This window comes from Gymnogyps californianus, chromosome 4 (assembly GCF_018139145.2).
Source record: "Gymnogyps californianus isolate 813 chromosome 4, ASM1813914v2, whole genome shotgun sequence".
NCBI classification, from domain to species: Eukaryota; Metazoa; Chordata; class Aves; order Accipitriformes; family Cathartidae; genus Gymnogyps; species Gymnogyps californianus.
In genome coordinates this window covers 83,569,280-83,584,246 of record NC_059474.1, presented here as the reverse complement: position 1 = coordinate 83,584,246, position 14,967 = coordinate 83,569,280, and the positions used below count along the sequence as shown (strand labels likewise).

At 63.6% G+C, this 14,967-nt stretch overlaps 1 protein-coding gene across 1 annotated transcript; it reads left to right on the top strand.

Moving 5' to 3' along the window:
* Positions 1 to 9,019: 9,019 nt before the first annotated feature.
* Positions 9,020 to 14,708, top strand: GC (GC vitamin D binding protein). The gene is made up of 13 exons (XM_050896455.1): positions 9,020 to 9,077; positions 10,745 to 10,814; positions 11,274 to 11,406; positions 11,510 to 11,721; positions 12,173 to 12,305; positions 12,446 to 12,540; positions 12,820 to 12,949; positions 13,100 to 13,305; positions 13,520 to 13,652; positions 13,783 to 13,880; positions 14,147 to 14,279; positions 14,377 to 14,440; positions 14,603 to 14,708. Exons 1-12 carry the CDS (start codon positions 9,020 to 9,022, stop codon positions 14,428 to 14,430), a joined length of 1,455 nt encoding a protein of 484 aa, XP_050752412.1. The 3' UTR covers positions 14,431 to 14,440; positions 14,603 to 14,708.
* The last annotated feature ends 259 nt before the right edge of the window (positions 14,709 to 14,967 follow it).

Genomic DNA, 14,967 nt, shown 5'->3' with positions numbered 1-14,967 from the left:
AGACGGCGCCGGTCGAGGTTCGGGAGGCAGAGGCCGATGCCCCGCGCCTGCCTCCCGCCCGCAGCCCCCGGCCCCGGATCCCTCCCGGCTTGGACGCCCGGCAGCGAGCCGAGAGGGGCCGCGCGTTCTCCCGGCGGCGTTTTGTACGGCCTGCGCTGACGGAGCTGAGGAATGGCCCCGTTGGTGCGTTCCGAGCCTGAAAACGCCCTCCCCTCCTCTCGGGAAGGGGCACAGACGCGCTCCGTCTTCCCTGAGCAGGCTGAAGCACGCTCCCCAGCTTGCTTCCCCATCGCACCATCCTACACCTCCATACGTACGCATATGAGCTGCGGCAACCTTTGTGCCGCCCCGGCTCCTTTCTGGCTGCTTGCCTGGACTTGACTTCTGCGGTTCCCACACACTACTGCCCGAGCTAGGTCTGGGTTTTTTGGTTTTCTTTTTCATTAGCCACACCATCGGAAAGCAGGTCACCGAGGCCCTGCGGCCCCACACGGGACAGAAACGCGGCAGCCACGCCATCCTCACGCCGCGCTTTCTGCCGCAGGGGCACAAGGCAGCCCCCCCTCGGCTCGCGCCGCCTCCTTACCGTGCTCCGGGCCGGGCGGGCGATGGGCAGCGACGGAGCCCTCTCCCTCCCGGGTGCCTGCGGCAGTGCTGGGGGGCCGGGGGGGCCGGGAGGGCCCCTTCCCAAAGCCCAGCGGCCCCGGGGCCGAGCCCCGAGCCGGCTCAGGAGAGCCGCCCTCGTGTGGGGAGAGCTCGCGGTCAGCCGTACGAGGCCGCTGGGGTAATTCGCGAAGAATTTCGGCGACCGCGGACCCAGCGCCTCGTTTGGCGCTGGCCGGAGGCGTGCGCTTCCCCGCCCGGACACAGGACGCCCCAGCAGCCCCCCGAAGCCCAGCCGGAGCCCCCTCTCTGGGCCGGGGACGCTCCGGCTCCCCCGGGCCAGCCGAGCACGGCGGGGAATCCTGACAAACCCTGCTCCGCTGCAGACGTCCCCGGAGGTCTCTGCGGAGGCGGCGGGGACCCCCGGCTCTGCACGGCCCCGGCAGCCGCAGCCCCCCGGGACCCTTCGCCGGGTGGGATGCTGACGGGGCGAGCGGCGGCAGCCCGGCCGGTTCCCGCACGTCCCTGGCTCCTCGGCACGATGCCGGGGGGTCCCGGAGGAAAATCCGGCGTGGCCGCACCGGCAGCGCCACGTGCCGAACCGGCGCCCCCGGGGCAAGGCGCTGGGGCTGCCAAGGGTTCTGGCAGGGTGCTCCGTCTCAAGGAGCGAGCGCCCTGCCCACAGTCGCTCCCCGCCGGAGAAATTGCTTCCCTCCCATCGTTGCGGGGGATGCGACGTGATGCTCGCCGTGGCAAACGCCGACAGCGAGGCGCTGGGCTCACCCCGAGGCCGGTCCCGCAGCCCTGGGTCTCTGCGGTGCCCCGGGGCAAGCCCCCGCAGCGAGGCACGAGCCCAGCCAGCCCCGGGCCGCTCACGGAGACCCCCGGGCATGCAAACCCCCGGCCCAGGCCCGGTCTCCTCGCCATGGCCAGGCTCCTCACAGCCCCTCTCCGGGGCCGCACGCCAGCGGCACGGCCAGGCCAGCAGCCCCAGCCCCATGGCGGGGCGAGGGGGGCTCCCCACGGCCAGCACGGGGACCCCAAAAGCCGTCACTGGGGACCCGCCGTCCCGGGGGCGGCCGCAGGCTCCGGCCACCCCTCTGAGCTGGAGCTGCCGGGGCTGCAGGCACCCCAGGGCGAGGGAGGGCAGCAGCAAGCCCCAGCCCCAGCTTCCCAGCACCCTGGGAGGGGCTCAGCAGCACCCTGCCCTCCTCCCCGCACCCTGCCTGTCCAAAAGCACCCACACCCGCCATCACATCCCCTTCCCCGCCCCCGGCCGAGCCCACCCCAGCTGCGGGTCCTTGCTCGCCGGCCGGGGAGCACCCACAGCTGTGGGGCTGGCCCAGCTCCTGCTGCCGGAGCCTGGGAGCGAAGCAGGAGAAAAGAAGGGGCGGGGAGGGGGGAAGGAAAAAAAGAAAAAGCAAAAAGGGAAAAAGGAAAAAAAGCCAGGGGAAAAAGGAAAAAAAGGGAAAAAGGAAAAAAAAAGCCAGGGAAAAAAGGGAAAAACAGGGAAAAGGAAAAAAGGCAGAAAAAACCAGACTAAAAAAGAGAAAAAAGGGAAAAAAACAGGGGAAAAAAGAAAAAGAAAGAAAAAAGGAAAGAAAACCCAGGAAAAGAACAGATAAAAAAGGAAAAAAAAGAGAAAAAGGAGAAAAAAAGGGGAAAAAAGGGGAAAAAGAAAAAAAGGAAAAAAACAGAAAAAACCAGATAAAAAGAAAAAAGAGAAAAAAAGAAAAGATAAAAAAGGAAAAAACAGAAAAAAGGAAAAGAGAAAAAAGACAAGGAATAAAATAAAAAGCACACAGATACAAAGCAGAGGTGCAAAAGCAGCGAAATGAGGGGCACACCCACCCGCCCCACCCCGTGCTGGGGGGGGACAAGCTGGTGAAGCCCCAAAACCAACCCCGCAAAGCCCCTGCCTGGGGAAAAATAAATAAAAACCCAACCCCCCCAGCCCCCCACGCCAGGCAAAAAAGACGACCAGCAGAGAAATACACCGAGCGGCTGAAAGCCAGCAGAAGGACAGAGCACCGCAGACATCGGCCCCCGGGCCCCCCAAAGCCAGGCAGGGCAGCCCCGGTCGGGGTCCCCCTGCAGCGCCCCGGAGCCGGGGGGGTCGCTCGGGGCCAGCCCCAGGCTGCTCTTAGGGCCCGAGAGCGGGGCAGGTTTGGGGGGGCCGCCCGCGGCCTCTGATTTGGGGGTTTTTAACGTGTAAACAAGAAGGCAAAGGTCGGGGGGGAATCGCTGTGATGGGGCATCGATGTGATAAGGGGGGCATCGCTGTGATAAGGGGGGCATTGCTGCGATGGAGGGGCATTGCTGTGATAAGGGGGGCATTGCTGCCATGGGGGGGGCATTGCTGCCATGGGTGGGCATCACCATGATGGGGGCATCACTGTGATAAGGGGGCATTGCTGCAATGGGAGGGCTTCGCTGCGATGGGGGGGCTTCGCTGCGATGGGGGGCTTCGCTGCCAGCCCTCTCTCCCGCGGGGTGGGGGTGCCAAGAGGGGAGGCACGTTCCCAGGGACGGGGCCCGGTCACGGTGGGAACGAAACGAGGGGTGCCGAGCGCCGGCAGCAAACGCGTCCGGCGAGAGCTGCGTGCGGCCGGGCGGCCAAGGGGCTCGGCTTGGGCCGGCCAAGAGAACGGGGAACACCGGGCGCGGAACCGGCGCCGGTAAGAACGGGCACCGACAGCGTCCCTGCGGAAAGGCAGCCCGCTGGGCTTCAGGCCTCTCTCTCTCTCTCTCTCGGTGTCCTATATGTGTTATAGGGTGGGCACGCTATACTGCGCGCAGGCGCGCTGCCCGGCGTGACCCCGCCGCAGGGCCGGCGTTCCCCCAAACACACGGGGCCTCTGCCAACCGAGCGTGGCCGCAGCAGCGGCCGGGCTGGGCGAGGACGAGGGCTGGGCCCCGGGACAGGCGGTCGCCCGAGGAGCCCCCACGGCTGGGCGGGACGGGGCTCGCATCCCGTCTTTCCCTTCCAGACCCCCTCCGGCAAGCCCCATCCCTGCGGCCGGGGGCACGGGGCGGCTGCGCCGGGCTTCCTTTGCAGCCGTGGGTGCTCGGCGGGGCCGGGGCTCCGGGCTGGGCTGGGCTTCGCCCCGGGGAGGGCGGCCGCGGGAGCCGGCGGCCGGAGCCCCTCGTTTCTCCCGGCGGCAGCACGTGGCGCAGACGCGCGGGTGCCCTGCCGAGGGCTCGTCGCGGAAAACAGGCGGGACCGGGCGAAAAAATACAGCGAAACTGAGTTAGATTTGGAAAAAAGGGAATAACGGTCCCTTTCCCTGCCGCCAGCCAGCCCTCTCCGATCCCTTTTCTGGAGGCGAGGCCCTGAGCGCCGCAGCACCTTCCCGAGGCGCCCGTTCCCCCGTGTCCCGGGGGGGTCTCGGCCTTCGAGCGCCCCGTCGCCGGCTCTGCTGGCGGCTCCGGCTTCAGCAGCAGCGGCCTTGGTTTCTTCAGGCTGGTCCCTTCATCTGGGGCAGCGCAAGCGAGCGGCCTGATCCGGGCAGGGCGCCGCTGAATCCCTCTTCGACGCGAAGTTCTTCCCGTTTACATCAAAGCAAAACCACCAAACCGAATCAGAACCCGAATCAGAACCCCCAACCCGCAGGAAATTCAGCAGCAGCAGGGCAGGTGATGCGAATGTGGGGTGAAACACGGGGGGTACCCCTGCCTGCCCGCTCCCTGCACCCCCCAGCCGCCCCCCGTCCCTCCGTCCCCATCCCGGGGGAAGAAGCCGGGACGCGGCGGGTCCGGCTGTGGCCGCGGGGCCGGGGCAGATCCTGGGATCTCCGCCGGCTCCGGCGCCCGAGCCCCTGCTCGAGCCGGGAGGAGCGCGCGGGGACAGCGGGGCGGCTGGGGACGTGGAGTTCGCTACGGTGCCCGAGGGGCGAGCGTGTCCCGCTCAGCACCCCCGCTCCTGGGCAGGCAGCCCTTCCCAGCCCGTCCTGCTCATCCCCCGGGAAAGGGAAACAAAAGCCCCAGTCCGTGCATTTGTGGGGCCGGGGTGCCCTTTCTCCCTCTCCCATCCTCTGGGCCGAAGGGTTGCGTAAAGGGGTCCTTCAAAAGCCACCTCCTGCGGCAGCCTCGTCCCCCCTCCAAGCCCCGGGGCACGCCGTGCTGAAAGGCCCGTCGGGTTCCACGTGAGGGTGAAACCTTCGTGCTTCAGCGAACGTTGCGGCGCCTGCTTTCGTGCCGGTGACGTGCGGTGCAATTAAACCGCGCCAACGCCGGCGCTGCCCCGCACGGGGATCTCCCCGGCCCTCCGCCGAGCCTGCAGGACCCGAAGGGAGCGGTGCCAAGGGCTCCCACCACAGGTCCCAACGCGGCCAAATGGCGTTGGGCTCCCCCAGCCCCGGCCCACGCGGATTTGCCGAGCGAACAATGAACGCCTCGGCCCCGCTGGGGTCCTGCTCGCCGTGGTGGGCAAGGCCGGCTCCCGGCACAGCCGCACGGCTCCCCGGCTGCGGATGCCCCGATGTCTGGGGGGACTGAGACGAGCCGGCCCTGCAGCCCCAGAAACGCCCCAAAACCCTCTCCTGGGTGGCCGGCAGCCGTGTGTCAAGACCCAGGGTGGCTGCCGTGGGGTCGGCGCTTGCAGGATTCGGTCCCAAGCTGCAGTTCCCCCTAGGTGCAGGGCACTGGGAGCCACTAAATGGCTCGCAATCCTCCCGGTTGCACACACGTGGACGCCTCCGTGCCAGCTCTCTGCTGAAGAAGTAGCTGTTTTCACAGTCTTTTGTCCCAGCTCTCCTTCCCTCTGCAGCCGCTTGCCTGCATCCAGACCCGATTTTCACCGCCGTCAATTAAAACTCCGCATTGGGGAAAAAAGGGAGCTCTCCCAAGGCCGCAGAGCAGCCGGGAAGCAGAGCACGCCTGAAAAAAACCCCCTCGTGTCGTGCACAACCCTCCCGCAGAGCCGGGTCGCAGCAGCTGCCGAATCGCATCCGTAGAAAGAGCCCAGCCCTCCGGTTCCTTCGAAACCCCCCGGAACGCTGCAAGGTTCTCTCTCGCAGCCCTTTGCCTTCGGCTTCCCACCTGGAATTGCAGCCTCCTCTGTCCCAAACACCCCGAGAGAGCCCACCAACGGGCGGCTTGGCAGAGCCCTGAGCCTGGCTCGCTGTGGCTTTGCCCAGTCTAAATCACCAACTGGTTTTGGGGGTGAACAAAGGGCGGTGAGACGCCCGGCTGCCGCGGCGAGGCAGGGGGGACTTGGGCATCTCGCTCCCATTTGCTTGTCCCTTTAACCCTCTCTGCCTTCACCCCAGAGGATCTGGTCTCGAGGGGGAAGATCTGGTCTCGAGGGGGAAGATCTGGTCGCGAGGGGGAAGATCTGGTCGCGAGGGGAATGGCGGCAGCGGGGCCAGGAGACCCAGCCTGCGGCACATTTGGAGGCTGGGCACATTTGGGGTCCGGGGCAGAGCGCAGCGGTTGGATTTCCATCCCTCCATCCCTCCGGAGCTGCATCCCTCTCAGCAACGCACTCCCCGGGCAGGACCGGCGAGGATCATTTCGGCTGGATTTTTTTTTTCCTGTTTCCAGGTTTGACTTTGGACACCAGGAGAGGATAACTTGTTGAATTTTCATTTTTCGGGGGTAAATGGAAAGCTTAGCTCTAAGGAGACCCCGCGGGGCTCTACAACGCTCCCAATGGAAATTTGGGACAGGGTTGGGACAGACGTACGCGGGCAGGGTTCGACGGCTGAAGCCTGGCTGCCAAGGACCCCCCCCCGGCAGCGTGGGGCAGCTGGGAGACCCCCCGAGCACTCTCGGGCTCGGCCAACGTGCTCGTACGCACCGCCGCAAACCCAGAGACCCAAACCCAGCAGCTGCAGGGGCAGGAATTTAACCCGACGCCGTACAACTTGCCGAGGCACCCTCCGGAGTCGAAATTCCCGGCGTGACAGCCGACATTTTCCCCAGCAGTGTTGGACGCTGCTGATCCCCCGGTGTTTAAACACCCCGGCGTGGGGGGGTTCGTCGATGCTGCCCGCCCTCACGGGATGGAGAGCCGGAGGCAAGGGACCGGCACCGGCCATCGGGCAGCCGAAGCGCGGGGCGTGCGCCGGGGGACCCAGCCCGGCGTCTCGTTAATTATTACGCCTGACGAGGGCTGTTGTGCAAGCGGTTCGAAGGGACGGGGGGCGGGGGGGGCAGCCCAAACCTGCCTCCAAAATCCTGCCCTCGGCGCGGCGTGGCGTGGCGTGAGCGGGCGGGCAGGACCTGAGCCACTGCTGAGCGGGGACGGGAGGCAGGACCACCTTCCTGGCAAATAAGACAGCGTTTCCTTACATTAAGTGGGTGTCGATGTCGACGCCTGCGTATTTTCTGATGTGTTTCCCAACCTCGCTTGGATTTCCCCCTCTCTCATCCTTCGTTAACTTCGCCTGCCGAAAAGATGAGACTGGAGAGAGGGGAAATCTTGTATACGGGGCGTCTTATATACATACCTTACGTATGCACGTCTCCTGTAACTGGGCATCCTATAGACACACCTTATAGAAGCATCTGAGCGTGGGTGAGCGCACGCTCCCCCCCCTCCACTGTGTTACAGAGAGGCTCCTTGCAGAACCCAGATCCCGGGGGATTCAGGCGCGGCGGGATGGTGAAGGCAGCTGCCCATCCCAGAGGAGCTGAATTTTGGGGGTGTTGAGGAGGGGGAAGCACAGGCAGGAGGCCGCCGCCATGCCGGGGGGGTGGAAGAGGGCTGGCTGGTTTCAGCCTAGCACACCACCGGTTTTCATAATTTTTCACATCCCGCTCCACCGGCCGATGAGCATCCCCCCCCCGCCCCGGTTTGCAGTGATTTTGCAAGCAATTCTCTTCTTTCTGGTTTAACCCACGCCCGGGTTTCTGGTCAAAACGGGCTGGATGGATAGGTGGGGATTCAACAGCAAGCTGCTGGGAAATTCCCCCTTGACTCAGACAAGGTAGTCACAAAAGAGACCGAATATCGGTGTTTATACCCAAATAGCCCATTACCCAGGTTTCTTCCGCAAGCACAGCGTCATCAAACCCTTCTCTGATCTCTAATGGCCCTGAATCCTCCCAAGCATCCACGCTGTGCCACCGTTTCTGGTTTTCTTATTCTATTATGATAGAATATTATAATATTCTATTATTTAGACAATGTCTAAAAACATTGTCCCTGCACTGAAGAGCATCTCAGCTGGCACATTCAGACCTGGGTGGCTCTGCTCGCAGGGGAAAAGCACCTTTAGTCCCAGTAAAAGCAAGAAAACCCACTTCCCCGCACATCTGGATGTGCACGCAGTCCCGGTCACCTCTGTTTTAACCCAGAGCCGCCTCTAGACCACAACTATTGCAGGACTCTCCCAAGAACGAAGCCCACCACCGCAAGATTTGGAGGGTGGCCCAAGACTAGCGGCAACCAGCTCAAACGCCACTTGCCCCAAACCGCCGCAAGCTCTCTTTAGGAAAAAGGGATATTTCAGATTTGGTTGCTCAAGTCGCGACCGAGCTCTTCAAAAACCCCGAGGCGGCACCGGTCCGTCCGCCCGCGGGAAGCCACCCGAAAGGAGCCGGTTGCTTCGGCAAACACCGCTAACCCGGGGCGGTGTTTGCTGGATATTTGTTTTGCAGCAGCCTCGGGCCGTGATGCCCGCCGTCTGCCTTCCTAAGGCTGAACAAATAAGCCGCTCCTGACCCCGGTGGCTCCGCGGTCCCTCTTTCCCCGAGCCCGAACGCCAGCCCCGGCACCCTGCCAGTGCCACGTACGGCACCCGCCACCCCTTCTGCTGCAACTCCCGGGGTGGCCCCGGGGGCTCCGCTGTCAGCCCAAGGAGGGGAAAAAGCAACGCACGCTCTCAGAGAGCGGCAAACCATCGGGCACGCGTGTGCATGCCACCCAGCCGTCAGTCATTTACGGGCGGGAGTCACCCCGACCCCGGTGCGACACGGTCACGGCGGAGCAGGGCACTGCACCGGGGCCGCTGTCGCCTCCCGGAGCGGTCGTCCCCACCGAATCGCCACCCCCCTGGGGGGGGAAGAGTTCGGTGTGCTCGGCTTCTTCCTCGCACGGGGCTGGGAGGACCCTCCGTTGGCCCGACCGCACGTGGCTCCGCGTTCGCGGGATGGGATGCGCGGGATGGGATGCACGGGATGCTTTCCCCGGCACGTCTCCTCGTGCCCGTCATCCGCCGCGGGCAGGAAGACCCTTGCCTGAGGTCCTGCGGCGACGCATCCCCCTTCTGCCGAGTTAATGATTAAAATCGGTCCAATTATCGGAGGCGCTGGCACCCGGGCTACGGCAGGCCGGCCAAGAGATGCTCGCCCTCTGCCCCGCCGCCGGATTTAATCATTCACCCAGCGACTGGCACCACCTCCATATAAAAGCCGGGATGGGTTTCCCGGTGCCACTTTTCAGCAGGAGGAGGGAAACCAGGCCCCCGACATGAGGGCAGCTCTCGCCCTGCTGCTGCTTTTAGCCGCCGCGTGTGCCGAGCACCGAGGTAAGGGCATTTATCACGCACCCGGGGCTTTGCTCTCCCCCCGGGTACGAGGCTTGGGGTCCGTCAGCTCCGGCGGTTTTCGGTGGCTTCCCTTCTCCCCAGCCCGCTGCCAAATCGCTGGGCGGGAATCAGAGAGAGGAAAAGGAAGGCGTGGGATGATGTTTCGGTACCCGGGATGCCCCTTCGGGGTGATGCCGGAGGAGCTGGGAGGGGAAGAGGCTGGGCTGGGGTCGGGGGCGGAGGGAGGAAGAGAGGACAATGTCGCAGGGCCCGGCTTCTTCCCTTTGCAAGGGAAAACGAGATTTTCTGAGCCCCTTCACGAGCAGCATTTCACGGTAAAACCCACCCCTCGGGTGGAAGCGATGCTCTGTGCCACCCCTTGCTGCCTTCGCAGCTCCGCAGGGGATCACCCGCCTGCCAGAAAACCCCCTCGCAACTTACTTCTCCCACGCCGCTTCGTGAAAATGAAAAGAAATGCAACGAGTTGGCACGTACAGCAGGACCGACGGCCGCTGTTCCTGCGAGGAACGAGAAATGCCTTTTACCACGGCTTCCCTGTTTTTCCCTTGCGAAAAAAAAAAACCCTCACCCTTTCTTTCCCGCCGAAGCAATGTGACCTTCGGTGTAACGGCACATAACCCCTCGGTTTTGGGGAGATGACCCCGCTCCGCGCTGTAATACCAGTAAATACTGATACCAGTATTTACCCTGCCGGTACCAAAGTCTAACCAATGCGGTTTGTAGCAAAAATCAATAGCATTTTTCCAGGGATGAGAGAGTCGCCGGGGACGCCTTCGCTGCTGGGTGCTCCTGACCTCCGTGGTCCTGTCTCCAGAGCTCCCGGCCCTTAGGGTCTCCAAACCCTGCCAGAAAAACCCACCACCACGCATTTCAAATGCCCCGGAACGTCCATTTGGACGAGGGGCGAACGCAGCGGTAGCTCTCCCAGCTACAGGGAAGGGTTTGCCCCCTGCCCCTTTCTCTGACTGCAGAGCTGAAGCAGCAGCCTGGGTACCGGAGATGCTTCTCCGAGACCGGCAGCACAGCGGCAGCCTTTGCCGGGCTGCGGCACCGTGCCAGCATCTCCCCAGGGACTACCAGCAAGTCTGACTTGAGAAAAGAAGCGACTATGTTAAAAAAAAAAAACCAAACCATGACAATCCTCAAGTGAATAAAGCAAGAGCCCCCCCCCCCCCCTCCCCGGCCTTTGGTCCCCGTTTCGTGGCGGCGTAGCATCCCTCATTCCCACGCCGCCGCCGCTGCTGGGGAGAGAAGCGGACAGCAAGAGCGAAACAGGGGGTCGAGTGGGAAGAGGCCGTTCCCCAAATGATCATTTTTCCCCGGCAAAAAGCAAAAAGACCCGGGTTATTTTCTGTAGGAGGCTCGATTAAGCAGAGCCATGCCGCTTTGGGGTTTGTGGGTTTGTTTGTTTTTTTTTTTCCCTGCAAGGAGAAAGGTTGCTGGAAACGAGCTTTATTGCCACCCAAAGAGAAGGGCGCCCAAGGAGGCGGCACTGCAGGGGAAAGCAAAGCCGGCGTTTTCCCAAACCCCAGCCCCAGCAGATGCGGGCTCGCCGGGTGCCGGCTCCCCGGCCACCACCCAGGCTGCACCCGAGCGAGCCAAGGCACAAATCCTGCTCACAAATCCTCCTTTTTCTGCGCTTACAGGTAAAGCTTATGTCCGGGACAAAGTCTGCCAGGAGTTCCAGACCCTGGGGAGGGAGGACTTCCGAACCCTGTAGGTACCTCCCGCCGTATTTGCCCTCCCGGGACACACAGCCCCTCAGCCAAGACCACAAACAATTAAGTAAAAACAATCTCAGAAAGGGGAAGATTCATTCACTCCCTGCAAATGAGGAGTCCGATGGCTCTTAACAGGAGAAAAGTTTGCTTCGTGGTTGAACTCCTCGAAACCAATTAGGTGCCTAAATAATTAGGAATTGTGACAGGGCTGGCGCAGGATCCCCCTGGAAAGGGCAGCCCCCAGCCTGAGCCCCGCTCCGGGTCTTTCCTGGTGCTTTTCCAAGGAATACGCTGCTATTTCGTGCAGGGCCGCGGCTGCTCCTCTCCGGCTGACGGTGTTAAACCCCGTTTGGGCAGAGTGATGCTGCAAGGCGGGTGGTTTGTTGGTTTTTTTTTTTTTAAAAGAGAGAGAAAGGTGCCGCCCACTCATCCTCTCCTTGCTCCCTGCTCCCAGGACCATCATCGCCAACAGCAGGAAATTCTCCAACGCCACCTTCGAGGAGATCGGCCACCTCGTCCATGAAATCGTCTCCCTGGCTGAAACCTGCTGCGCCGAAGGCGCCGACCCCTCCTGCTACGATGCCGGGGTGAGGCCGACCGAAACCGGGCGATGGACCCCAAAACCGGTGGCGGGGGGGGGAGGAAGGGATGGGATGGCCCCCGGCACGTAACCTCCTCTCCTTCCCGCAGTCCTCGGCTCTGTCGGCCAAATCCTGCGGCGAGGGCTCGCCCTTCCCGGCCCACCCCGGCACGGCCGGCTGCTGCGCCCAGGAAGGGCTGGAGCAGAAGCTGTGCCTGGCCGCCCTGCGGCACCCGCCCCAGGAACTGCCCCGCTACATCCAGCCCTCCAACGAAGAGCTCTGCCAGGCCTTCAAGAAGGACCCCAAGGACTTTGCAGACAGGTAAGCCGGGCTGGGGACGGCATTCCGGTCTCGCCGATAACGCCCGGTTTAAGCCCAGGTGCGTGCCGGCGCCGGCCGACGTCCGGGTGCTCACCGAGCAAACCTCTCTCCCGGTCTCGCCCCTCTGCCGTCGCTGCTGCGGCTCTTGGTGGCCGTGGGGCTACCGGCGCAAAAGGTCGGGGTGCCCTGCGTGTGCGCAGACCCCAGGAAAAGGATTTTACCGAAGGGATGAGGGGTGCCGTCGCCTGTGCGAGTGGCTGGAGAGGGGCCACCCGCCTGCTCGATGGCTTGGTGCAATAAGCCGGCAGCACGGTGTGGTACCCGGAGAGGGCTCCCATCCCCGGGCAGCCCTAACGCCCACCCCCCCCCCCCAAAAAAAACCCCCCACATCTCCTGCACCCGAGCACCCGATCCCAGGGTGCCGGGTCTCCTCAGCCCGCCTCTGCCGCAGGTTTCTGCACGAGTACGCCAGCAGCTACGGCCAGGCGCCCCTGCCCGTGCTCCTGGGCTCCACCAGGACCTTCCTCTCCATGGTCTCCACGTGCTGCATCTCCCCCGCGCCCACCGCCTGCTTCCTGAAGGAGGTGAGGCCCTTCGGACTGCTCGTCCCCATCCTCGCTCCCCGGGGAGCCGGGCGAGCACCGTGCCCGTGGCCCGAGGAGAGGTGGCTGGGAAAGGCTTGCATTTCACCTCGGAGGACACCTCCCCCTTCTTTTCGTGGCAGAAACTGGAAAGGAAAACCCTCTCCCTCCTCACCCTGCTGTCAAACCGGGCTTGCTCCCGCTTCACGGCGTACGGGAAGGACAAAGTCACCTTCAGGTAAAAGGGGCAAACGGCCTTTTCTCTCCTTGAACGCGGGTCCGGCTGGGAGCGCCTTCCTATTGATTTCCAGCCGCGGGCCCTGTTCGCAGGCAGGGTTCGCGAAGGCAGGTTTTCATTAAGGCGTAGAAACAAGCGAGCCGTAGCACGAGCGAGCCCCGTGGCTCCCCGTCATCTCCCTCCCGCACCTCTACGCGGCGAAACCCCTGCTCGGAGCTGTTCATAGGGGAAGGGGGAGCTGAGCTCCCTAAGCCCCTCGTACGCCTTGTGCCTGCCCAGCTACCTCACCACGCTTGCTCAGAAGATGCCCGGCGCTTCCTTCGAGGACCTTTTCCCCCTGGCAGAAGACGCTGCCGAGGTGTTCTCCCAGTGCTGCGACTCGGTGGCCGAGGACTGCATGCAGCAGAAGGTAAGGGAGCCAGCAGCCCACCCCAAAACCACCTCCCGAGTCAGAGCGGGCGCTTAGGGGGTGAACCCCATCACGGTGAGGGGGTTCCGCAGCCTCACCGGCCCCACCGGGACGCCGAGCCCCGCGCACCCTCTGCTCCCCTCTTTGCAGTTATCGGAGCACACGGCCAAAGCCTGCGGCGCGCTCTCGGCCCGAGACGAAAGGTTTGCCGACTGCTGCGTGGGGAAGAACCTGATGCAAAACTATTTCTGCATCTTGGCCTTGCCACCGGCGCCCGCCCCCAAACTGCCGGAGGAGGCGCAGAAGCCAACGAACGAGCAGATATGCGGCGAGGACGGGGCTCGCCACGCCAAGAAGTGAGCGGTACCCGCGGCTGCTGACCCTTCCTTCTCCCCTTGTCTTCGTTATATGGTTTGATTAGTATTAGGCTAACCGGGGGAGCATCTTCTCCTCCCTCAGGGGTATTGCCCCCCCCGTCCCAGGGGCCAAGATGCAAAAAGCAGCCCCCATCCCACCCTGAGCAGCACCGGTAATAAAAACTCACACGGCGGCTCGTTTTCCCCGCTCCAGGTACCTGTTTGAGCTGGCGCGGAGGCACACCAGCGTCCCCGACGCCTTCCTCGGCAGGCTATACGACGCCTCGAAAAAAGTCAGGGAGGAGTGCTGCTCTGCCAAGGATGCCTCCGCCTGCCTGGACGGCAAGGTGAGCGGCGGGGACGGCTCCGTTGGCTCACCCTGCTCTCCTCCCCCCCCGCCACCCCCCAGCTCTGCGTCCCCCAAAACCCTCGCAGAGGCTTTTCCCAGCCTGGTTACAGCCATCCTCTGCCACCCAGCGCCAGCAGATGGGACAAGAGCTGCCCTCCTTCCTGGAAAAGGCCAACCAGCTCTGCGGGCAGTACACCGAGTTAAATTTCCTCGACTTCAAGAAAAGGTAAGCCTTTGCCTCCCCGCCCCAAAACTGGATCAGCGGATGCAATCAAAATGTGGCCAAAATTTTGAGGGTGCGCGAGCGGAGCCGGTGGGTTTGAGCCTAAACAGCAGCAAAATAGGGGGAAGCGCATAACGCATCCCGTGCGGGGCATCCCGCCCTCCTCCCGCTGCTATCCGCGCATGCTTCCCCCCCCCCCCCCGAAAATGCCACACGGGTATTTAACACCCCCGGGTCCCCGCTAAAACCCGCCGGTCCCCGCACCGCAGGCTGCGGGAGAGCTTGATGCGGACGATGCCGCAGGCCAGCCTGGAGCTGCTGGGGCGGCTGGTGGAGCAGCGAGCCGACTTCGCCTCCACTTGCTGCCCCCCCAACTCGCCCCCTCTCTACTGCGCCTCCAAGGTAAAGCCATGGCCCCCCCCTCAGCTCCTTTCCACCGTGTCGGTGGCCAACCTCCGCACCCGGGGTTGCCCCTTCAGCTCTTTCCCTTCTTTTGCAGGTGAGCTTGGAGCTGGGAGAAGCGTGCGATGGGGGCTCCTGCTTGCTGGGATAAGTGCCCGGAGGTGAGCGGCTGGGGTGGGGGTCCGGTACGCCGGCATCGGGGATCAGCATCTCCGGTCATGCACGGATGGAGTGGGAGGTGGGGGGGGGGATGAGTTACGGGGCTGGGGAAAAGGGATCACCGCGGTCACGGGCCTCGGGGCTGAGCTCTGCGGGGCACGCAGGGAAGCGGGACGTCGGAAGGGGAGCACGAGGGAACTGGGCTGGAGGACGCCCGGCAGACGGCTGTTTTTCCTTGCACCGGGAGAGGAAGGTGCCGGCGAGCCCGCGGCTCCCTGCCGCCCGCCGGCAGCACCACTGATGTATTCCTGCGGCTGCAATAAAGACTTAAAAAAAAAAAAGCACCCTGGCTGCTGCTGGAAAAGCTTTCTGCACCCCCGGGGCGGTGAGGAGGGCTGCGAAGGGGCAACGGCCCCAGCTCTGCAGGCAGGAGGAGGAGGAGGAGGTCCCAGCTCTAGTCCTGGGTGCTAACGGTCTAAAAAATGAAGCAACAACACCAAAAACGCTCGTCAAGTGCCCCCAAAGATGG

Coding starts and splice junctions, on each gene's coding strand:
- GC (XM_050896455.1), top strand. CDS start 9,020: ATGAGGGCAGCTCTCGCCCTGCTGCTGCTTTTAGCCGCCGCGTGTGCC. Junction 12,306..12,445: donor CCGCCTGCTTCCTGAAGGAG/GTGAGGCCCTTC, acceptor TTTTCGTGGCAG/AAACTGGAAAGGAAAACCCT. Junction 13,881..14,146: donor TTCCTCGACTTCAAGAAAAG/GTAAGCCTTTGC, acceptor CCCGCACCGCAG/GCTGCGGGAGAGCTTGATGC.